This window comes from Dipodomys merriami, unplaced genomic scaffold (genome assembly GCF_024711535.1).
Source record: "Dipodomys merriami isolate MVZ:Mamm:240054 unplaced genomic scaffold, mDipMer1.0.p SCAF_427, whole genome shotgun sequence".
In the NCBI taxonomy this organism is placed as follows: Eukaryota; Metazoa; Chordata; class Mammalia; order Rodentia; family Heteromyidae; genus Dipodomys; species Dipodomys merriami.
The window spans coordinates 266208-288597 of record NW_027205904.1 but is presented as its reverse complement, the minus strand read 5'-3'; the positions used below and the strand labels follow the sequence as shown (position 1 = coordinate 288597).

The 22390-nt window shown below is 53.1% G+C and overlaps 3 protein-coding genes across 7 annotated transcripts; 2 read left to right on the top strand and 1 right to left on the bottom strand.

The window, feature by feature from the left end:
- Positions 1 to 379: 379 nt before the first annotated feature.
- Positions 380 to 5191, bottom strand: LOC138807668 (putative protein-lysine deacylase ABHD14B). 2 transcript variants are annotated; one of them, XM_069993435.1, is made up of 4 exons: positions 5144 to 5191; positions 4008 to 4251; positions 1686 to 1927; positions 380 to 1376 (listed from the first exon to the last, which is right to left on the bottom strand). In XM_069993435.1, exons 2-4 carry the CDS (start codon positions 4216 to 4218, stop codon positions 1197 to 1199), a joined length of 633 nt encoding a protein of 210 aa, XP_069849536.1. In that variant the 5' UTR covers positions 4219 to 4251; positions 5144 to 5191; the 3' UTR covers positions 380 to 1196. The 2 variants fall into 2 exon arrangements, with proteins under 2 accessions (XP_069849536.1, XP_069849535.1); XM_069993434.1 differs by having other exon boundaries at positions 4008 to 4269; positions 5144 to 5188.
- Positions 5010 to 12065, top strand: LOC138807667 (protein ABHD14A-like). 2 transcript variants are annotated; one of them, XM_069993433.1, is made up of 5 exons: positions 5010 to 5084; positions 8650 to 8849; positions 9251 to 9366; positions 10800 to 11035; positions 11744 to 12065. In XM_069993433.1, exons 2-5 carry the CDS (start codon positions 8656 to 8658, stop codon positions 11924 to 11926), a joined length of 729 nt encoding a protein of 242 aa, XP_069849534.1. In that variant the 5' UTR covers positions 5010 to 5084; positions 8650 to 8655; the 3' UTR covers positions 11927 to 12065. The 2 variants fall into 2 exon arrangements, with proteins under 2 accessions (XP_069849534.1, XP_069849533.1); XM_069993432.1 differs by lacking the exon at positions 5010 to 5084 and adding an exon at positions 7228 to 7329.
- A 1897-nt stretch (positions 12066 to 13962) lies between these two features.
- On the top strand, positions 13963 to 22138 carry LOC138807665 (aminoacylase-1A-like). 3 transcript variants are annotated; one of them, XM_069993428.1, is made up of 16 exons: positions 13968 to 14040; positions 14889 to 15108; positions 15182 to 15290; positions 16151 to 16215; positions 16295 to 16399; positions 16656 to 16750; positions 17381 to 17457; positions 17554 to 17643; positions 17731 to 17787; positions 18725 to 18798; positions 18888 to 18937; positions 19270 to 19414; positions 19745 to 19813; positions 20501 to 20580; positions 20672 to 20732; positions 21848 to 22138. In XM_069993428.1, the coding sequence occupies exons 3-16, from the start codon at positions 15197 to 15199 to the stop codon at positions 22010 to 22012; spliced, it is 1227 nt and encodes a 408-aa protein (XP_069849529.1). In that variant the 5' UTR covers positions 13968 to 14040; positions 14889 to 15108; positions 15182 to 15196; the 3' UTR covers positions 22013 to 22138. The 3 variants fall into 3 exon arrangements, with proteins under 3 accessions (XP_069849530.1, XP_069849529.1, XP_069849531.1); XM_069993429.1 differs by lacking the exon at positions 14889 to 15108 and having other exon boundaries at positions 13963 to 14040; XM_069993430.1 differs by lacking the exons at positions 13968 to 14040; positions 14889 to 15108; positions 16151 to 16215 and having other exon boundaries at positions 15203 to 15290; positions 21848 to 22136.
- Positions 22139 to 22390: the final 252 nt, after the last annotated feature.

The window sequence follows — 22390 nt, the reverse complement described above, 5'->3', positions numbered from 1 at the left end:
GCTGAGCTGTTTCCAAGTCCTCTGCCCCTCCTCCCCCCCCTTTGTTCCCCCCTCTGTAATCGGCTCAGCCTGGTCCCCCTGACCTCCCCTCCCCCTCCCCCTGCCCTCCCCTTCCCTCCCCCCCCTCTTCTTCCAGCTGAGTCTCTTGGCACCTGAGCCTCTGTGTGTGGGGGTGGGAGGGGAACCCAATCTCTCTTTTCCCTCCATCTGGCCTGGTGGACAAAGGGCAGTTGGAGGAGGGGAGGGGGGGGAAACCATCTGGTCCTGCCAGGGTGGGGGAGGGGCCTCCCTCTCAGGCAGTCCCCAAGGGGCAGGGGGTGGGGAGGGGAGAGAAGAAGAGAGGGGAGGGGAGGGGCTCAGGACACAGCCACAGTTGGTGTGTAGGGGGGGGAGGGTGGCTTCACTTTATTTCCACTGATTTCCATAATCTGTTAATGTACACACACACACACATCCCTTCCATCACAACCACTACCAAAATCAAACCTCAGTAGGAAACAGGTTTATCTGAGAAAGATCCAAGACTTGGTAACCTAAGGGAAATAGGGGTACCCCCCCACACACACTCTACCCCCAGGAAGAGGAAAAGCAGAGATCTGAGAGACAGAGGTGTATGTGTATAGAGCTTGTCTGTCCTTCCCTTTAGGGCTGAGACCTGTTGCAAACTATGGGTGGGTGGGGCCTTGGTTGGCCACACCCCTTCAAAGTCTGACAAGGTAAAGGGTCAGGTTCTAGGAAATTTCCCCATTCCCCCCCACACAACCTTCCTGGAAGGCTGGCTTATGCAAATGAGGCAAGCCCTTCTGTAAGGTACAGAGGATATACCTGTGTACCTCCCCAGGTGAGGGATGGGTATTTATCTATGGTCTACATAAGAGAGGAAGGCAGGGCAGAGAAGGAGAAAGCCAAGCAAGAAAGTGAATGGGAAAAACAATTCCTGAATTACCCTCCACCAGATGACTTCCTTGAGTTCCTGAGTATTGGTTTAGTTTCTTTTTTTCCACTTGATTTTTTTTTTTTTTACCTCCTTTAGTCTCTGCAAGAGAAAGAAGCACCCAGAGACTAAGAACCCAGAGAGACACAGACAGATGCACCTGCTGCATGGACATGATTGAGCCAGAAGTAAAGGAATGAGAGAGAGAGAGAGAGAGAGCCCAAGGCAGGCTGGCAGCCCACCCCATCAGCAGGGCTGAGTCTCAAGCTAGTCCCTGCAGGAAATCCAGCAGCCCTTGATGCCACTGTTCAGGTTTGTCCAGGTAGCAGGGGTGCCCTGCTCCCTCCATCACCAACACCCTGTGGTTAGGCAGCTGCTTCAGGTGTTCAAAGCTGCTGGATCCCATCGGGTCCTGATCACCATATACAATCAGAGTCGGTGTCTAAGAGAAGGGAAAAGAAGGAAGATTCAGCAGGGATCCAGCCTCTTCAAGGCCGAGACAAGCCTTGGGGGGGGGGCACCCCAGGACACAGCTGGACACAGGGGCTTGCGGCACAGTAGTTTGCTAAGTGAACCAAAAGGCTGGGGGCGGGGGGGGGGTCAGTTCCTCCCAATAAAGTCACCCCCTTGGTTTCCCTGCCCCAAGATGTGAATGATGAAGACTCGGAGATCAAACCTTCCTTGCCACCGTTGCCGCCTTTCCCCTCCCCGCCCCCAAACAGGAACATCTCAGCTTTCTAACACAAGGTACCTTCACTCTGGCATAGTCAACAGCACTGATCTTGTCTGTGCAGATAGGAGCCACCGGCACATAGCCCCGGATCTGGGAGCCAGGGGTGGTGAGGAAGGGCAGAGAGTACATGCCACTTAAAGAGGGGCTAATAACAACGGACGGGCCCAGTTCCAAGGCATCCACCACAGCCATCAGAAAGCTGCCAGGGGCCAGCTCCCCAATAGGGGCAGGAGCCGTTGCTTCCTTAGAACGCCCCAGACCTGCAAGAATATATGGGTATGGGAGAGATGAAAACAGGAGTCATGAGTGGGAAAACATGGAGTCTCTTCCTCCAGGAAGCCCTCTTAGATTAACCTCTCTGTGCTCAGCTTTCTTTCTTTTGTGGGACTTGAACTCAGGGCCTGGGCACTGTCTTTGCATGTTTTCACTCCAGGCTAATTAATGCTCTACCAGTTTGAGTCACAAGTCTGTGAGACTCTTATCTCTACTGAACCACCAGAAAACTGGAAGTGGTGCTGTGGTTCAAGTGGTAGAGTGCTTGCCTTGAGCTGAAGAGCTGTGGGACAGCGCCTAGGCCCAGAGTTCAAGACCCACACATGGAAGAAAAAAAAAAGGAATTAAAGAGCTTGTCATTTAGGACTATTGTAAAAACAAAGTTAACTGCTTACAAAGGGACTTGGCCCTGAATTGGCACAGGGTGTTGATCCCAGAGGACTGTGGCCAAGTTAGGGAGGGGAAGGGGAGGTGTGCTTAGCAATCCAACTTCCTCCTTACCTTAAACAACAACCTTAGCTCCCAACCTTTGCCCTGAGGTCCAGCCCATCCCACTGTGGGAACCAATCAGGCTAGGATGACAAGGCCTGTTCTTGAGGCCTGGCATCATAGCAGCCCTGGTATGATTTGGCCCAGGAGGGGATCAGATCAGCCATCAGCCAAATCACCCCTTCCACACTGGATACCAAGGGCTTTGGGCCTGGACGGATTGGGTTATAGATAGACAGTCAAGGCCTATGCATGTGAGACGCTGACTAGGAGCCAACCCCAAGGTGTCAGGAGACTGGAATCTCACCTCTCAGGCTTTCCAATAGATTGCCAATTGAATATGTTTCGGTCCAGTCAGCTGAGCAACCATTACTGCCTGCCATGTACTACCGTGTATATGGCATGTATCATGTAGGATGTGTATTACACAGCGTAGTCTCACACAAATAATCTCACTCCAGCTTCCCCAGGGCCAACCCCAAATGTGAATGTAGCACTTTCCCTTGTAGATAAGGAAACGGTGGCCAGGGGACAGTGGCTCACACCTGTCATCCTAGCTACTCAGGAGGCTGAGATCTAGAGGATCATGGTTCAAAGCCAGACCGGGCAAGGAAAGTTCATGAGACTCTGATCTACAGTGAGTCACCAGAAAACCAGAAGTAACACTGTGGTTCAAAGTGGTAGAGTGCTAGTCTTGAGCAAAAAGCAGCTCAGGGACAGTGCCCAGGCTCTGAGTTCAAGCCCCAGGACCGACAAATATATAAATAAATAAATAAATAAATAAATAAATAAATAAATGAAACAGAGGCTCAGAGACACAAGAGCTACCTTCCATACGCCAACAGTACACGAAGCAGAGCTTGCTCTGTGCACTGGTGGCCTGTCATCCTAGCTACTCAGGAGGCTGAGATTGGAGGATTGAAACCCAAAGCCAGAAAAGGCTGAGAGATTTTTATCTTTGGTTTGACCACCAAAAAAAAAAACTCCCAAAAAACAAAAAACGCAAAATGTAGGTTTGGTTAAGTGGTAGAGCACCAGCCTTGAGGGGGAAAAAGGGATAGCACCCAAGCCCTGAGTTCAAGCCCCCATAACAGCACAAATAATAATAACAGTAAAACACTAATAATAATAGTAATAATAATAATAGCAAAGCCAGGTACCAGTGGCTCACACCTGTCATCCTAGCTACTCAGGAGATCTGAGGTTCACAGTTCAAACCCAGCCTGGGCAGGAAAGACCATGAGACTCTTCTCTCCAATAAAAACCATCAGAAAACCAGAAGTGGTGCTGTGGCTCAAGTGGTAGAGTGCTCACCTTGAGCTGAAGAGCTGTGGGATAGCGCCCAGGCCCAGAGTTCAAGACCCACCACTGACAATAATAATAATAATAGCAATAATAAGCTGAACACTGTCCTACAGTGTCCTAGGCAGAGATCAGAGAAGCTCAAAGTTCTCTTGCAATAGTAGGCATCCAACTCTGCAGCTCAGGGCCTACGCCTGGCTTGGTCCTCCATTCTCCCAGCCCCCCCGGCCCTGAGTCTGCAAACCCTGACCCAGTACCTGCCTTCGATGCACCTACCTGGCAGGTCAATCGCCACAGCCCGGTAGCCAGCCTCCGCCAGCTTGTGGAGAGTACCCAGGTTCTGCCAAGTCTCCGAGGAGAAACGAATACCATGCAATAGTAACACAGAGAAACAAGCAGCCTGTCCATTGCCCGGCTGGGCCTCTCGGTAAAACAGCGCCTGCTCCTGTACCTGGACGGTACCATCTCGCTGCTGTATGTGGGACATGCCTGCCGCAGCCTCTGTCCTTGATCGGAGAACCTGTAGTTCAAAGCCAGGCTGATGAGGGAAGGACCACGCTGAGTATATTGTTCTGATGGAGCCAAGAGGCAGAACCAGGAGGCCTCTAGGGACCGTCTTTAGGCACCTGTACCATGCAGGTGTTCTATCCGCCTCGGGCCGCTCAACTGAGTAACCTCCCCCTCAGCTTCCTCAATAGCACAATCAAGGAAGGATATAATTGTGAGTTGGAGAAAAGTGAACTCAAGAGGTGGGTCTCCCCTTCCAGCTGATCGGGCCCTGATCCTTTTCTAGAAAGGAGGCAATTCAATTGAATTAGTTCTGAGGCACTGGATAGGATTAAATGGGGCCACCAACAAACAGGCCCACGCCTGTCATCCTAGCTATTCAGGAGGTTGAATCTGAGGATCACGGTTCAAAGGTGGCAGCCCCAGGCAGGAAAGTCCATGAAACTCTTATCTCCAGGGAGCCACCAGAAAGCTGCAAGTGGCGCTGTGGCTCAAGTGGTAGAGCGCTCGCCTTGAGCTGAAGAGCTGAGGGACAGCGCCCAGGCCCAGAGTTCAAGACCCACGACTGACAACAAACAAACCAACACCTCTGACACTATGCTTAGGATATAGTAAGTGCTCCATCATGGACTGTAATGTCTGGCCTATGGACCTCATCTAGCCCAATCAGGCTGGTCCAGGGTGGGCGGGAGGAAGCCCAAGCGTAGGGTATTAAAGGGCCCACAGGCCCAAAGGTGGAAATCCAAGCAAACAGCAGGGCAGGCCAAGACCTCTGGGGATTCCAGCCTGCAAGAACACAAGAAGAAGGACAGCTCCAAGGGAAGGAAGGGGAAGCCCAGGGGGAAGGTGAGAGTGGGTCCTGATTGGAGAGAGGAAGAGATGATCAGGGGGTGCAAGGTGGGTACCTGTGGAGCGCAGAAAAGCAGGCGAAAGGCCGGTGTGGATGGGGCAGGAAGGGCAAGGAAGGAAGAGGTTGTTCCAGAGGGTGGGGTAAGGGGTGGGACAGGGGAGCCATGCGCCCGCGTGCGCCATCTTGTGGCATCAAGCTGCTACTGCATGCGTCCTCACCTCCAAACTTCTTAGAGCAGCCTCAGTTTCCCCAAGCCATTCTGTCTCACGTGACCCAAGAGCAGGAACTCTCAGTGACCAGCTCCCTCTGCTACGTCGTGGTCCGTCCCCAACTTTGAGTAGAAGAGTTCTTTGGGATCCAGATGTTCTCTTTTTTGGGGTGCACCTGCTGTACTGTCATCATCAATCAGGTTAAGAGCGCAAGGCTAGCTGGGGCACTGGTGGCTCACGCCTGTCATCCTAGCTACTCAAGAGGCTGAGATCTGAGGATCACGGTTCAAAGCCAGCCCAGGCAGGAAAGTCCACTCAGAAAACCAGAAGTGGCGCTGAGGTTCAAGTGGTAGAGCACTAGCCTTCAGGTGAAGAGCTGAGGAACAGCACTCAGGCCCAGAGTTCAAGGCCAATGACCGACCCCCCAAAAAAAAGCAAAGCTCAGTGTCTCGCACCTGTAATCCTATTCAGGAGGTTAAGAACTGAGGAGCATGGTTCGAAGCCAGCCCCAGCAGGATAAGCTGTGAGACTCTAACTTCCGATTCATCATGTAAAAGCTAGAAGTGGAACTGTGGTTCAAGTGGGTAGAGCAATAATAGCTTTGAGCACCAAAGCTCAGGGAAAGCGCCCAGGTGCTAAGTTCAAACCCCAAGACTAAGCCGGGCACTGGTGGCTCACGCCTGTAATCCTAGCTACTCAGGAGGCTGAGATCTGAGGATCGCGGTTCAAAGCCAGCCCGGGCAGGAGAGACCGTGAGACTCCTATCTCCAATAAACCACCAGAAAACCGGAAGTGGCGCTGTAGCTCAAGTGGTAGAGCGCTCACCTTGAGCTGAAGAGCTTAGGGACAGCGCCCAGGCCCAGAGTTCAAGCCCCACGACCGACAAAAAAAAAACACAAAAACAAAAAAAAACCCAAGACTAGCACCAAATTAAAAATATATATATATAAGAGTACAAGGCTCAGCCAAAATCCAGCCAAAGATGCTGAGCCTGTTTTTCTGCTGGTAGGATTGCCAACTTCTGCAAAAGAGGTGAGCTGGGTGGGCTATTCACTGCTGAGCCTGGAGGTACAGCCCTTTTTCTAGACACACCAGAATTTGGTACCCACCTCAGTTCTGACTCTGTGTGTGTGTGTGTGTGTGTGTGTGTGTGTGTGTGTCTGACTGTAGAGTGTAGATCCAACACTTAATATTTAGCCTTCACACAGTTTCTGAGTCTTTTTTTTTTTTTTTTGGTTGGTCATGGGGCTTGAACACAGGGCCTGGGCGCTGTCCCTCAGCTCTTCAAGCTCAAGGCGAGCGCTCTACCACTTGAGCCACAGCGCCACTTCTGGTTTTCTGGTCCTTTATTGGAGATGAGAGGCTCATGGTCTTTCCTGCCCAGGCTGGTTTTGAACCGTGACCCTCAGATCTCAGCCTCCTGAGTAGCTGGGATGACAGGTGTGAGTCACCTGTGCCCGGCTAAGTTCTGAGTCTTGGACGACTACCCTAAGTGCTGTGATGATCCAATGAACCGAGAGTTTTCCTGTATTTCACAGAAAATAGAGGCCTGATGTCAGTGGCTCACACCTGTCATCCTAGCAACGCAGGAGGCTGAGATCTGAGGATCTCTGTTTGAAGCTCAGCCTGGGTAGGAAAGTCTATGAGATTCTTACCTCCAGTGAACCACCCAAAAGACACACACATAGGAATCTGGATGATTCTTTTGCCAGCTATTGGGCCAAAAACAATCTGAAAACAAAACAAAACAAAAGTTGTGGATGCAGCAGGAGAGATCACGATGCTCTTTTGGGGGGAGCCTCCCCTGGGCCCCCCTCCTGTGTGGGCATTGTTTAGTAACCCAGCCACTAGGCGGGCAGAGGACTGCGCAGGCGCAATTCATTCCCCGCCCACTCCCTCCCCACACACACCTAGCAGCCAATCAGAACCCTGATGCTGCTCTGAGGGCCCGCAGGACTCAGCTGGGCAGGGCCCAGGCCTGTCCCGAGGTAGCCAGCCTGAGCACCCCACACCCCCACACCTCCATCGGCTGGTGAGTACCCCCAGAAAGAGGACCTGCAGGTTGCGTGGAGGACGGGCCATCCTGTAGCTGGCCTGGAGCAGGGGCAGGAAGAGTCTGTGTTTATGTGTGTGCTTGTGTCTTGGTGGTGTGTATGTGTGTGTGTGTAAGACTGGGTCTTGATTGTGCAGATCAGGCTGGTGAATCAGCCCTCCCAGCCCTTACCCGTGTCCCTTACCCATGTGTGTTTGTTTCTAAACATTTATTCGGGGGGGGGCAGTATTTTCCTTTATCTGTCCACTGGTGTCAGTGTCTGTCTGTCTGCAGTGCCTGTCTGTGTACGCGCATGTGCATGTGTGTGTATGTATATTTCTGAAGGTTTCATCTATCTTCTGTATGTTTCTTGTGTGTGTCACTGTATGCGCATGTGCGTGCACACCTAGTAGTGACTGGGGCTTGGGCTCAGGGCCTTGCACGCTTGTACCCACTCTTAGCTTTTTTGTTTTTTTGCCAGTCCTGGGCGCTGTCCCTGAGCTGCTTTTGCTCAAGGCTAGCACTCTACCACTTGAGCCACAGTGCCATTTCCAGCCTTTTCTGTGTATGTGGTACTGAGGACTCGAACCTAGGGCTTCATGCATGCTAGGCGAGCACTCTACCACTGAGCCACAGATCCAGCCTCACTCCTGGCTTTTTTTTTTGTAAACTCAGGCTGGCGTTTCTATCCTTTGAGCTACACTGCCACTTTTGGCTTTTTTACTGATCACTTGCAGATATGAGTGTCTTCGACTTTTCTTCCTGGGCTTGGCTTGTTTAAAACTGCCCATCTTCAGATCTCAGCCTCCAGAGTAGCTAAAATTACAGGTATAAGCCCAGCTATTCACTGTTCTTTCGAGGCTCCTGAGTCCTGGATATGGAGCCTACTGTCATAAATGCTTCACGAGCAAAAGTGCCCCAGTTTAGGTGGCCCAGTGATAATGGCAAAGATGACTCTTTGCCCAGATCTGGGTGCTAGTGGCTCTCGCCTGTCAGCCTAGCTACTCAGGAGGCTGAGATGTGAGGATCGCAGTTCAAAGCCAGCTCGGGCAGAAAAGTCTGTGACACTCTTATCTCCAAGAAACAAGCTGGAAGTGGAGCTGTGGCTAGCTTTGAGCAAAAAGAAAAAAAAAAAGCTCAGAGACAACATCCAGGTCCTGAGTTCAAGCCCCAGGATTGGCGTGTGCGCACACACACACACACACACACACACACACACACACACACACACACACACGTCTTTGCCCAAAGCAATGGTAGGAGCCACAGATCTGGCCGGCTTCGGCTTCTTCGTCTCTCTTCCTCCTGACTATGTTGTAGGCTTCCATGAGCCGGTACCAGGCGGCAGTGCTGGGCCTTGGCCTGCTCTTCTTGCTGCTACTGTATGTGGGATTGTCGAGACCCCCTGAACAGGCTTCCTGGCTCTGGAGAGACCCCAATGTCACAATCCTGGCTGGCGTCACCCCAGGCAGCTCTCCTATCTTTTACCGAGAAGTGCTTCCTCTCCACCACGCACGCAGGTGGGTGCTGATCTAAGTAAGGGTCTAGTGAAGGCACCCCAGTCTGATTTGGGGGTGGGAGGAGACCCTGGAAGGACAGTGGAGAAGCCTAGAAAGAAAGGAAAAGGGAAGCCGGGCGCTGGTGGCTCACGCCTGTCATCCTGGCTACTCAGGAGGCTGAGATCTGAGGATCGCGGTTCAAAGCCAGCCCTGGCAGGAAAGTCTATGAGACTCTGATCTCCAATGAACCACCCGAAGTGGCGCCGTGGCTCAAGTGGTAGAGCGCTTGCCTTGAGCTGAAGAGCTCTGGGATAGCACCCAGGCTCAGAGTTCAAGTCCCACGATGGACAAAAATTGAAGGAAGGAAGAAATGGGGAGCCTTTGTAGGTCCCACACCCCACGTTTTCCCCTTATCCCCATAGGTCGGAGGTGGTTTTGCTCCATGGAAAGGCCTTCAGCTCCCACACGTGGGAGAGGCTCGGGACCCTGAAGCTTTTGTCCCAGCGGGGCTACAGGACCATAGCCCTTGACCTTCCAGGTGAGTACCCTATCCCTGTGGCTAGGAGATCAGGCTGCTTCAGGAACTTTCCAGAAGGAGGACATTGGAAGAGGAGGGAAACCCTAAGGTTTGATAGTAAGATGTATACTGGTGTTTCACAGCACAAGATGGTACCATGGAAAAGGTCTTGTATTCTATTTGAGTGTGTGTGTGTGTGTGTGTGTGTGTGTGTGTGTGTGTGTGTGTGTGTGTGTGTGTGTGTGTGTGTGTGTGTTGGTTCTGGGGTTGGAACTCAGGGCCTAGGCTTTCGCTTAGCTTTGTTGTATAAGGCTGGCACTCTACCACTTGAGCCACACTTCTGGCTTTTTGGCAATTGGATGTAAGAGTCTCACCTGGACTTTACTGCTGGGGATGGATTTGAACTGTGATCCTCTGATCTCCGCCTCCTGGGTTGCTAGGATTACAGGTGTGAGCCACTTGGTACCTGGCAGCTTCCCCCGCCCCTTCCCCATTGGTTACTTTGGAAGTGGAATCTAATGAGGTGGTTTTTTTGTTTTGTTTTTTGTTTGTTTGTTTATCAGTCGTGGGGCTTGAACTCTGGGCCTGGGCACTGTCCCTCAGTTCTTCAGCTCAACGTGAGCGCTCTACCACTGAGCCACAGCGCCACTTCTGGCTTTTTTTGAGTAGCTTTATTGGGGATAAGAGTGGCAGTTTCCTGCTTGAACTAGCTTTGAACTGTGATCCTCAGATCTCAGCCTCCTGTGTAGCTAGGATTATAGGCATAAGCCACTGGCTCCCAGCTTAAGAGTAAATGAATTAATATATACTACCTTACCTTCCATAAAGAGGGTATAGATTTATCCTTCCGTGACTGATGTATGAAAGGGTCTATTTTCCCACATCTTCTAACATTGGGAATCTTTTTTTTTAATATTATCCCCTCCCCCCCAAAAAAAGTTTCTGGGCTGGGAATGTGGCCCAGTAGTAGAGTGCTTACCTAGCATATATGAAGCCCTGGGTTCAATTCCTCAGTACCATAGACACAGAGAAAGCTGGAAGTGGCGCTGTGGCTCAAGTGGTAGAGTAGAGCAAAAGAAGCTCAGGGAAAGCTGGGCGTTGGTGGTTCATGCCTATAATCCTAGCTACTCAGGAGGCTGAGATCTGAGAATCGCAGTTCAAAGCCAGCCAGGTTAGGAAAAATCTGTGAGACTCTTTTCTCCAATAAACCACCAGAAAACTGGAAATGGCGCTGTGGCTCAAGTGGTAGAGCGCTCGCCTTGAGCTGAAGAGCTGAGGGACAGCGCCCAGGTCCTGAGTTCAAGCCCCAGAACTGGCAAAAAAAAATAAATAAAAGTGTTTCTGGGAGATTTGGGGGTCTCATATGCCATGTGGCATTGCTCCCCGCCGAGGTAGTGATCAGGAAGTGCTGGGCATTTCCTAACTCCTCTGTGGGCATCTGCTTTTCCTGCCAGGCTTTGGGAACTCTGCAGCTTCCAGGGAGGCCAGCACCGAGGCCGGGCGGGCGAGGTTGCTAGAGCGTGTGCTGCGGGACCTCAAGGTGCACAACGCGGTGCTGGTGAGCCCCTCGCTGAGCGGCCTCTACGCCCTGCCGTTCCTCATGCAAGGCCATCTCCAGCTACGAGGATTCGTGCCCATTGCACCCACCTCCACCCAGAACTACTCCCAGGAACAATTCTGGGCTGTGAAGGTACTAGAACCTTCACCCTGGTATGCACCATGGTGGGGGTGGGGGTGAAGGGTGGATTTAAGTCTTCCATGGAGGGGGGGACAAGGCTCTTGGATGAAAGAGATGGGGTGAGCCAGGAGCTAGTGGCTTCTGCCTGTCATCCTAGCTATTCAGGAGGCTGAGATGGGAGGATCACACGGTTCAAAGCCAGCCCGGGTGGGAAAGTCTGTGAGACTCTTTTTATTTGTTTCTGTCGGCCGTGGGGCTTGAACTCTGGGCCTGGGCGCTGTCCCTCAGCTCTTCAGGTCAAGGTGAGAACGCTCTACCACTTGAGCCACAGCGCCACTTCCAGATTTCTGAGTAGTTTATTGGAGATAAGAGTCTCATGGAGTTTCCTGCCCGGGCTGGCTTTGAACCATGGTCCTCTGATCTCAGCCTCCTGAGTAGCTAGGATGACAAGTGTGAGCTACCGGCACACGGCTTCCTTGAGATTCTTATCTCCGATGAACCACCAGAAAACCAGAAGTGGTGCTGTGGCTCAAGTGGTAGAGCGCTCACCTTGAGCTGAAGAGCTCAGGGACAGCGCCCAGCCCTGCGTTCAAGCCCCAGGAACCAACAATAAAAAATAAGGAGATGGGGGATTGGGGAAAGGCTCCCTACAGACTTAGCTTGGGGGTCAGGTGATCATCAGACCTTCCCCTAAATCATGACCTTTACTTTGTCCTACAGACTCCAACCCTCATTCTGTACGGGGAACTGGACCATATCCTGGCCCCTGAGTCTCTGCAGCAGCTCCGCCACTTGCCCAACCACTCCGTGGTAAAGCTGCCTAACGCAGGCCACGCCTGCTACCTCCACAGGCCGAGAGACTTCCATCTTGTCCTCCTTGACTTCCTGGACCATTTGCCTTGAACGGATGACCCGGTTCTCATCCAGGGAGACAGTCCTGAGCCTCCAAGGACCGAGGGCTGAAGGGCTCAGACTCAGTCCGGACTTGTTCACATCATTTCTCGGTCCCAATAAAGGAAAGCTTATTTGTCTCACCTGGAAAGTTGGCAGGGGTCGTTTCCTTGTGTGTTTTGGGAAAGGTGGGGATGGAAGCAAAGTCTGGGATTGGAGGAGGTGCTCCAGGAAGCTGCAAGTCTAAGAATACGCCTCGTTCTTTCTGATCGTCTCCGTGCCTCCATTTTCTTCTCTGTCAAATGGGCATGATGGGCTGGGCAGTGAAGGTTTACAGCTGTTGCATGGCCAGGGGCCTGGTGTGGGGGGGTCTGAGAAGCTGAATGGAGTGGGTAAGCAATGAAGATCGTTGTGGGATGCTGCTGGTTAAGGCCTGTCAGCTACTCGAGGCTGAGATCTGAGGATCAGAATTTGAAGTCTGTCCAGGCAGAAAAAAAATGCTGGAGATGCTTATCTCCAGTTAACCAGAAAAAAAAAAAAAAAGGCAGAAATGGAACTATGGCTCAAGGGATAGAGTACCACACCAGTCTTGAGGGAAAAAAAAAAAAAAAAACGAAGCAAGAACATGAGACCCTTAGTTCAGGGCAGTCCTGGAACAAAAATAGAAGCTCAAATGTGTATTTGTGGCTAGTTTTGTCCTCTGTTCCAAGGACTGAGCTAGCCTGGGCAGTGACAGGGCTCACAGACTTCAACCCCTAGCAACAAGAAGGCAGGTTAGGAGTGTGAAGGAGGGGTCTGACACTCCGCATTCCTGGGGTCGAAGTCCCTGACCGATCATTCATTTCTAATGAGAGAGCAACTCAGCAGGGTGTTTCCCCATCCCCACATTTACATGCTTGGCTCTGTGTGTGTGTGTGTGTGTGTGTGTGTGTGTGTGTACTGGGAGCTTCCACTCTCTTCTTGGTTGTATCACTCAGACTGTGCAGGAGGCTGAAATCTGAGGATCACAGTGGAAAGCCAGGCCTGACACGAACTGTCTTTGAGGACTCTTAGCTCCTATGAACCATCAAAAAACTGGAAGTGGAGCTATGGTTCAAGGGGTAGAGTGCTAGTCTTGAGTCAAAAATAAAATAAAGGGATACAAACAAAAAGGTGCAATGCCTGTGAGCATCTGATCGTGTACAATAATATCTATTGAAATTAACTCTAGGGAAAAAAAATTAACAACAGCAGCTAAAAGGTCAGGGACAATGCCTGGGCTTTGAGTTCACGCCCAGGACCTCACAAAAGAAAGAAAGGAAAGAAAGAGAAAGGAAGAAAGAAAGAAAGAAAAAAGAAAGGATAGAAAAATCCAAGGCAGGTGCTGGTGGCTCAAACCTATTATGCTAGCTACTCAGGAGGCTGAGATCTGAGCATCATGGTTCAAAGCCAGCCTGGCCAGGAAAGTCTGTGAATAAAGCAGGAAGTGGCGCCGTGGCTCAAATGGTAGAGAAGATCAAGAAATAAAACCCACAGCAACTGTTGCCACTTTGAACCACAGGGCACGCCCCTTTCCCTCTCGCCCTATCAGGAAGCTGGAGGAGAAAGGTGGAGTCGTTTGAGGGCGGGACTATCCTGAGCTCACGGTTCACTACCTCGGACAGGAGCGCGGGGCGTGGCCTGCGGGGAGGTTCTATGGGCGTGGCCCGCGGGGAGGTTCTGTGGGCGTGGCCTGCGGGGAGGTTCTGTGGGCGTGGCCCGCGGGGAGGTTCTATGGGCGTGGCCTGCAGCGGCTCTCTGGGAGTGGCCCGCGGGGGTCCGTAGGCGTGGCCTCGCAGGAAGGGGCGTGGCCATCCCTGAGCTCGTCCCTTTCGGGGGCGGGATCCCGGATCGCGGGTTGCAGTGATCCAGTGGAGGCCTCGCGCCAGGGGCGGGCGGAGACGTCGGCGCGCGGACAGGCGGGCGGGGGAAGGCGGGGGACGGGCGGGGACGGCCCTCTTCGGTCCCCGCCCAGCGGCTGGGGCCACGTGGTGGGGCCGATCGCCGCTGATTTGAGCTTTAGACCTCGGTGGACCCGGAGTTCAGGCCACAGTCCGGGGCGGGCGGGCGTCGGAAGGCCAGCGCGGGTCGGGGCCGCGAGACGCCAGGTGAGGGGTCTCCGGGGAGGACGGGGGATTCTGGGGGGGTTGACTGCGGGGGGAGGGGGACTGGGGAGGAAGGGGGGGAGGACGGGGGAGGACGGGGGAAGGACTGAGGGTCCTGGGGAGGACTGGGGGGACTGGGGAGGACGGGGGGGGAGTCTGGGGGCCTGGGGAGGACTGGGGGGCTGGGGAGGACTGGGGGGCTGGGGAGGACCGGGAGAGGAGGATCTGGGGGGTTGGGGGCCTGGGGAGTACTGGGGAGGGTCTTGGGGTCCTGGGGAGGACTGGGGAGGGTCTTGGGGTCCTGGGGAGGACTGGGAGAGCGGGATCTGGGGGGAGGGGGTTAACATTGAAAGCCAGGCAGTGGGAGGAACGGTTTGCAGAGAGTGGGGAGTCAGTACCGGGATTCAAACCAGGCTCACCCCCACATCTCTCAGGGTCTCAGCTTGCCTCTCTCTAAAACGGGTATTTGGCAGTAGGACCTTCTGCTGGGCCCCCGCGTGGGGGCGCAGGGGGCTCACGCCTGGAATCCTAGCTATTCTGGAGGCTGAGATCTGAGGATCGAGGGTTGGAAACCAGCCCAGGCAGGAAAGACTATGAGACTCTTATCTCCAATGAATTACTAAAGACACAACAAGACAAAAAGAACCCCAACAATCTGGAAGCAGATCTGTGGCTCAAGTGGTTCACTGCCAGCTTTGAGCAAGGGGGGAGACCTCATGGACTTTGAGATCAAGTCCAAACAAAATTTAATAATAAGTGGAACACTTTACTCGTGTTGAAAGTGGCCGGACACGAATAGAAGCTTCAAAGCCTGGTGCCGGTGGCTCACACCTGTCATCCTAACTACTCAGGAGGCTGAGATCTGAGGATCACAGTACCAAGCCAGCCTGGGCAGGAAAGTCCTTGAGACACTTATCTCCAATGAACCACCAGAAAACCAGAAGTGGCATTGTGGCTCAAGTGGTAGAGCGCTCGTCTTGAGCTGAAGAGCTCAGGGACAGCACCTAGGCCCAGAGTTCAAGCCTCACCCATGACCAGAAGAAAAAAAGAATAGAGGCTTCAAAACCCGGGGTAAGCTTGTCTTAACAGCAGGTGTGGGGGGGGTCTTCCTGGTCATTACTTATTCCCCACCCTCATCCCCCAGCTCATCTCCAGCACAATGGCCAACCAAGGTCCTGAGGGCGAGCACCCATCTGTGACGCTCTTCCGCCAGTATCTGCGCATCTGCACTGTCCAGCCCAAGCCGGATTATGGTGAGAAGGCTGGGCTGCAGAGACCCGGATGGGCCTTTGACATCCAGCTGTACTCTACCTTTGCTTCCCTTCCCTCCCTCCCCCAGTGGCTCAGCCACATCTGTAGCCATTTACTGAGTCAAAGACAGCCCTTAGGGGCAGTGGATGAGCATTATAGAGGCTGTGATGGAGACAAATGGTTTATACCCCACAACTAGTTAAAAGATCACCTTACCCCTCGGGGTAGGAGTGGCATAAAGGTACTGGGGTAGTTACTGAGACACCCCTCCACACACACACACACACACACACACACACACACACACACACACACTCACACACCCAGCCAGGAGTGTACAAAGGCCATAGTTCTTAAGGAACCTAGATTAACGACTGGGAATTGTATACGTGCTCTAAATCCCTGCTGTGAGATTTAGCAACTTTTTCTTATCTTGGGGTTCTCATTCTCACACACACACCCCAATTTAAGGAAGATAATAATAACCAGCCGCACACAGGTGGGTCATGCCTATAATCCTAACTACTCAGGAGACTGACAGCTGGAAGATCTCAGTTCCAAGTTAGCCCGGGCAGAAAAGTCCAAGAGACTCCATCTCTACATAGCAAAAAAAAAAAAAGCCAGACTAGCAGCATGGTTCAAGTAGTCAAGCACCAGCAAGCTGTACTTTCTCCAGCGGGTCACTGATGCCCCAAATAGCTTGTTCCTTGGTGACAGCAATACCAAATGTCTCTGAAGGAATGTCACCTTGTACTGGGGGGAGGGGGTGGGCAACACCTCATTTCTTTGGGCTGTGGGAGTCATGGGTAGACAGAAGCAGTCCCCTCTCCCCCAAAAGCCCTCTGTACCCCCACCCCCCCAGGGGCTGCTGTGGCCTTCCTTGAGGATAGAGCCCACCAGCTGGGACTGAGCTGTCAGAAAGTGGAGGTGAGCCTGGCACCCCACATGGAGAAGGGGCTGGTGCTTACCCAGCCCTGACCAGCAACCTTGCTGATGCTCTCTCTAGGTAGCCCCGGGCTATGTGGTCACAGTGCTTACCTGGGTGGGCACCAACCCCGCCTTACCTTCCATTTTGCTTAACTCCCACACGGATGTGGTCCCCGTCTTCAAGGTAGGTACAAGGGGGGGCGGGGCTTGTGCCAACCTGGAGAAGAGAGAGAGCTTATTATGTAGATTACAGGATGGATTTCCCATCCCACGTGCATGCTGGTCCCATCTCTACCCATTCCTCCACTCCAGCAGGTGTGCTGGGTGCCAGGGTTCGGGGTGGAGATCGAGGTGGGGGAAGGGTGCTCTCTGGTCCCCCTCACGACCCCGCCCATCACCCCGACTCCGCAGTGTCCCCCTCTTTCCATCCCCACCCTCAGGAACACTGGAGTCACGACCCCTTCGAAGCCTTCAAGGATTCTAAGGGCTACATCTATGCCAGGGGTTCCCAGGACATGAAGTGCGTCAGTATCCAGTGAGTGGGCCTCCATCCCCGCAGCCCAAGGACCCCACGGACTCCCCTGGAATGTAGGGACATGACTGGAGACCCTGGAGGCCAAGGAAAAGCTTGTTTTTATTTTTGTCGGTCGTGGGGCTTGAACTCTGGGCCTGGGCGCTGTCCCTCAGCTCTTCAGCTCAAGGCGAGCGCTCTACCACTTGAGCCACTGCGCCACTTGTGGCTTTGGCTGTGTCTGTGGTGCTGAGGAATCGAACCCAGGGCTTCATGCGTGCTAGGCAAGCACTCTACCACTGGGCCACCTTCCCAGCTCTTTCTTTTTCTTTTTTCCTTAAAGCTAGAACTCTACCACTTGAAACACAGCTCTAATCTTAGCTGTTTTTTTTGGTGGTGCACTGGAAATACGAGTCTCACCGACTTTTCCTGCCCGGGACTGGCTTCCAACCACGATCCTCAAATCTCCACTTCCTGACTAGCTGGGACTACAGGCGTGAGCCACCAGCACCCAGCTCAGGATCTTAACTCTTGCTATTGGGCAGGAATGACTACCATATCCATTGCATAGAGGGGGAGACTGAGACCCAGAGAGAGGAGCAGGGACTTTTCTAGAACCAGCCTGAGCAAGCCCTGGCTTCTGGTCTCCTACAGGTACCTGGAGGCTGTAAGGAGACTGAAGGCTGAGGGCCGCCACTTCCCTAGAACCATCCATATGACCTTTGTGCCTGGTAGGGGTGTCGCGGGCAGGGGCATCTTCGGGAAGGGGGAGGGTTTGCGGGGAGACAGCCCCAAGCGGTCATCTCCCCTCCCTGCCCCTTTTACAGACGAGGAGGTGGGAGGACACAAGGGCATGGAGCTGTTCGTGCATCGGCCTGAGTTCCAGGCGCTGAGGGCGGGCTTTGCCTTGGATGAGGGTAAGCTGGTTGGTTGGAGCCCGGGTCAGGGTGGCTTGTTGATAGCAGTTGGATCATTCCATCCCATCAACCTCCTTTCTCCATCAGGCCTGGCCAACCCCACCGATGCCTTCACTGTGTTTTACAGTGAACGGAGCCCTTGGTGTGAGTATAAACTTGGAGGATGGGATCATGACAAATAGGAGACTAGACCAGAGGAGGACGGGGATTAAAGCAAGATTTGAACCCAGAGCTCTACCTTCCTTTCCTACATAGACGTGTGTGTGTGTGTGTGTGTGTGTGTGTGTGTGTGTGTGTGTGTCCCTGAGCTGCTTTGTGCTCAAGGTGAGTGCTCTACCACTTGAGCCACAGCACCACTTCCAGCTTTTTCTGAGTAGTTTGTTGGAGGTAAGAGCCTCATGGACTTTCCTGCCCAGGCTGGCCTTGAACCATGATCCTCAGATCTCAGCCTCCTGAGTAGCTAGGATGACAGGCGTGAGCCACCAGCACCTGGCTTGTATGTGTTACTTTTTAACCATGGTTTTTGTTTTGTTTTGTTTTGGTTTGGTTTGTTTTTTTTTTTTTTTTTTTTTTTGGTTTTGGTACTGGAGATCAAACCTAGGACTTTGAACTTGCTAAGCAAGAGTTTTGCCGCTGAGCTACATCCCAGCCCTGTGTTCTTGTTCTTTTTTTTTTTTTTCTTTTAATGCCAGTTTTGTAGTTTGAACTCAGTACCTTGGTTGGCATTGTCCAAGACAGGTGCTTTACTACTTGAACCACCGCTCTGCTTCTGGGGTTTTTTTTGGCTGATTATGGGGCTTGAACTCTGGGTCTGGGCACTGTCCATGAGCTCTTCAGCTCAAGGAGAATGCTTTACCACTTGAACCACAGTGCCATTTTCCAGTTTTTCTGGTGGTTCATTGGAGATCAGAGTCTCATGGACTTTCCTGCCCGGGCTGGCCTTGAACCATGATCCTCAGATCTCAGCCTCCTGAGTAGCTGGGATTTCTTCCAGAGCTGGGAAGGAAGGGGACTTCTGGGTGCCCCAGGTTGCTTGTCTGTGCAGCCCTCCTCTCCCCTCACATCGCCCCAATCTCTCCAGGGGTGCGGGTCACCAGCACAGGGAGACCAGGCCATGGATCCCGCTTCATGGAGGACACAGCAGCGGAGAAATTGGTGGGTGGGGAATGTGGGGGTACCCCAGAGGACGGGATGCTCAGGAGGCCCTGGGCCTCGCTTACATCTTCCCCTCACACCCCTTCTAGCACAAGGTTGTGAGTTCTTTCCTGGCATTCCGGGAGAAGGAAAGGCAGCGGTAAGACGGCACCCCCAAGAAGGGGCTGGGGGTGGGGGTGGGGGCTGTGGAAGCTGAACTTCCTTATTTTTGCTGGTCGTGGGGCTTGAACTCTGGGCCTGGGCGCTGTCCCTCAGCTCTTCAGCTCAAGGTGAGCGCTCTACCACTTGAGCCACAGCGCCACTTCCGGTTTTCTGGTGGTTCATTGGAAATCAGTCTCCCGGATTTTCCTGCCCGGGCTGGCCTTGAACCATGATACTCAGATCTCAGCCTCCTGAGTAGCTAGGATCCCAGGCGTGAGTCACCGGTGCCCGGCTGAACCCCCTTCTTTTATCCGCTGCTCCCCACTGCAGGCTGCAGTCCAACCCTCACCTGAAAGAGGGGGCAGTGACTTGCGTGAACCTGACTAAGCTGGAGGGGGGCGTGGCCTATAACGTGGTACCTGCCACCATGAGCGCCTGCTTCGACATCCGTGTGGCTCCGGATGTGGACCTCAAGGTACCACTTCCAGCTGGGGTTGAGGGGGGCAGGAAGGAGCAGTCTGGGGCCTGGGGCCTGTCTTGCTCTAAGGGTTCCAGGAAAGCCTGGGGAGGGGCAGGCTTATCTCTTTTTGTTGTTGGTCCTGGTAAGATTTGAACTCAGAGCCCGGGCACTGTCCCTGCGCTCTTCAGCTCAAGGCTAGCGCTCTACTACTTGAGCCACAGGGCCACTTCTGGCTTTTTCTGCTTCTGTGGTGCTGAAGAATCGAACCCAGGGCCTCATGCATCCAAGGCAAGCGCTCTACCACTGAGCCACCTTCCCAGCCTCTTAACTCATCTCTTTTTTTAGGCTTTTGAGAAGCAGCTACAGAGCTGGTGCCAGGAGGCTGGTGAGGGGGTCACGTTCGAGTTTTCCCAGGTATGGACTTGGACCTCTGATGGCCAGAGGTGTGACATGTTGGGAGTGTTTGGTGTATCTGCATTACATCCAGGTTTTCTTTAGCTTTGATAGACATTAGATGCAACCAATCAATGGTCATTAGCTGTGGAGACCAGGAGGATGCTGGGGAATGAATGCAGTTAAGGAGTAAAAGTAGGCTCAGGACCCACCTGCATGCACCCTAGAGCATGAAGTGGAGAGACATATTAAATATTGAGATAATTACTCTTTTTTTTTTTTTTGCCGGTCTTGGGGCTTGAACTCAGGGCCTGGGAACTGTCCCTGAGCTGCTTTCTCCCTATCGAGTTCAGGCTGATTTCTCAATTCTGCTGGGTGTTTCCTGAAGGCTGGAATTACAGGAGGGAACCACCATACCTAGCTCTGTGATATTACTCAGATATGAGTTATACACACAGGAAAGAATGGGTCTTTGTAATGTGAGCACATGTAATCAGGTAATCCCACTACCTATCTAAGAGGCCTGAGGAGCAATCTTAAAGCAAGGGCGCTTGGGGTAGGAGGGAAATAGGTTGGTGGGCTTGTAGGTGCCCTGGCTACCTGGATGTCTGATGGAGGGGTGAGTGAAGGTGGGGTGGGTGGGGTATGAGAAATACAGGACAAAAGAGCCCCTTGTGTCCTGAGCCTGTCATTCTTTGCCTCCCCCAGAAATGGACCCAACCCCAAATGACACCCACTGATAGCACAGACCCCTGGTGGGCAGCCTTCAGTGGGGTCTTCAAGGACATGTGAGTGTGGACAGCCCTTCTCCGGTAGCCCAGCGCCCCCCCCCCCCCTTTGCTCTCCCCTCTTCACTAACTGCTTCTGATTCCCCTGCAGGAATCTCACTTTGGAGCCCGAGATCTTTCCAGCTGCCACTGACAGCCGCTACATCCGGGCGGTGAGCTGTGGGCGGGGCGGTGGGTGGGCTTTTCTCAGCTGTCACTTTTTTTTTGTTGGTCCTGGGGCTTGAACTCTGGGCCTGGGCTCTGTCCCTGAGCTCCTTAGCTCAAGGCTAGTGCTCTGCCATTTGAGCCATAGCGCCACTTCCTCTTTTTGTGGTGATTAGAGATAAAAGTCTCAAACTTTGCTGCCCAGGCTGGCTTTGAACTTTGATCCTCAGATCTCAGCCTCCTGTGTAGCTAGGAAGACAGGTGTGAGCCACCAGCACCAGCTCGTTTGTTTCTGCTGGTTAATTGAACAGAAGAATCTCTTGGGGCTGGGAAGGGGGCTCAGTGGTAAGAGTGCTTGCCTTGCATGTATGAGGCCCTGGGTTCGATTCCTCAGCACCACATAAGCAGAAAAAGCCAGAAGTGGCAGTGTGGCTCAAGTGGTAGAGCACTCGCCTTGAGCTGAAGAGCTGAGGAGCAGCGCCCAGGCCCAGAGTTCAGGCCTCATGACCAACAACAACAAAACACCTCTTGAGCAGAGCACTGGTGGTTCACACCTGTCATCCTAGCTACTCAGGAGGCTGAGATCTGAGGATCTGTTTGAAGTCAACCCAGGTAGGAAAGTTCATGAGATTCTTCTAATGAACTACTCAGAAAAGGCTGGAAATGGCACAGTGGCCTAAGTGGTAGAGTGCTAGTCAAGCAAAAGCAGGAGCAGCACCCAGGCCCTGATTTCAAGCCCCAGGACAGGCAGAGAGAACAGAATAGAGCCAGGCGCTGGTGGCTCACGCCTGTCATCCTAGCTACTCAGAAGGCTGAGATCTGAGGATCACAGTTCAAAGCCAGCCCGTGAGACCCTTCCATCTCCAATAAACAACTAGACAACTGGAAGTGGTGCTGTGGCTCAAATGCTACAGCGCTCGCCTTGAGTTGAAGAGCACAGGGAGAGCACCCAGGCCCAGAGTTCAAGCCCCACAGCCGACAGAAAGATTGATTAGTTAAAAAAAAAAAAAAAGCCTGGGCTGGTTTGGAACTGCAGTCCTCAGATCTCCGCCTCCCGAGTAGCAAAGGATGACAGGCGTGAGCGCCGACGCCCGGCTTGGTGGCAGCTTTTCTGTCTTTGCAGGTGGGGATCCCAGCTCTGGGCTTCTCCCCCATGAACCACACCCCTGTGCTACTGCATGACCACGATGAACGCCTCCACGAAGCCGTGTTCCTCCGCGGGATTGACATCTACACACGCCTGCTGCCTGCCCTGGCCAGCGTGCCTGCCCTGCCCAACGGCAGCTGAGCCGCAGGCTCCCTCCCTGCGCCCCTGGAGCTTCCCATGCAGCCGGCACGGCCGGCGGTGCCGGTGTCTCCTCTTCCCTCTGCCCACTAATAAAGCCTGTGAGGGAAGGGATACTTCAGCGTTCCCATTAACTACAGACACCGAGGGCAGGGGGCATGCATGGCTCAAGTGGTAGAGAACCTGCTTGCTAGCAAGTTCAAAGCCCTGTGTTCAAAACCCCAGTATTTCAAATTCAACACACACACACACATAGCCAGGTACCGGTGGCTCACACCTGTCCGGATAGTTACTCAGGAGGCTGAGATCTGAGGATCGCGGTTCAAAACCAGCCCAGGCAGGAAGTCCCGTGAGACTCTCATCTCCAATGAACTCCCAGAA

What these genes read in the sequence shown, in the direction of transcription:
- LOC138807665 (XM_069993429.1), top strand. Translation starts at nt 15,197, where the DNA reads ATGGCCAACCAAGGTCCTGAGGGCGAGCACCCATCTGTGACGCTCTTC. An exon ending in CGGGAGAAGGAAAGGCAGCG is followed by an intron (nt 18,938 to 19,269) that starts GTAAGACGGCAC and finishes TCCCCACTGCAG; the next exon opens with GCTGCAGTCCAACCCTCACC. An exon ending in ACAGCCGCTACATCCGGGCG is followed by an intron (nt 20,733 to 21,847) that starts GTGAGCTGTGGG and finishes CTGTCTTTGCAG; the next exon opens with GTGGGGATCCCAGCTCTGGG.
- LOC138807668 (XM_069993435.1), bottom strand. Translation starts at nt 4,218, where the DNA reads ATGTCCCACATACAGCAGCGAGATGGTACCGTCCAGGTACAGGAGCAG. An exon ending in TGTGGCGATTGACCTGCCAG is followed by an intron (nt 1,928 to 4,007) that starts GTAGGTGCATCG and finishes ATATTCTTGCAG; the next exon opens with GTCTGGGGCGTTCTAAGGAA. An exon ending in TTGACTATGCCAGAGTGAAG is followed by an intron (nt 1,377 to 1,685) that starts GTACCTTGTGTT and finishes CCCTTCTCTTAG; the next exon opens with ACACCGACTCTGATTGTATA.
- LOC138807667 (XM_069993433.1), top strand. Translation starts at nt 8,656, where the DNA reads ATGAGCCGGTACCAGGCGGCAGTGCTGGGCCTTGGCCTGCTCTTCTTG. An exon ending in CCTCTCCACCACGCACGCAG is followed by an intron (nt 8,850 to 9,250) that starts GTGGGTGCTGAT and finishes TTATCCCCATAG; the next exon opens with GTCGGAGGTGGTTTTGCTCC. An exon ending in CATAGCCCTTGACCTTCCAG is followed by an intron (nt 9,367 to 10,799) that starts GTGAGTACCCTA and finishes TTTTCCTGCCAG; the next exon opens with GCTTTGGGAACTCTGCAGCT.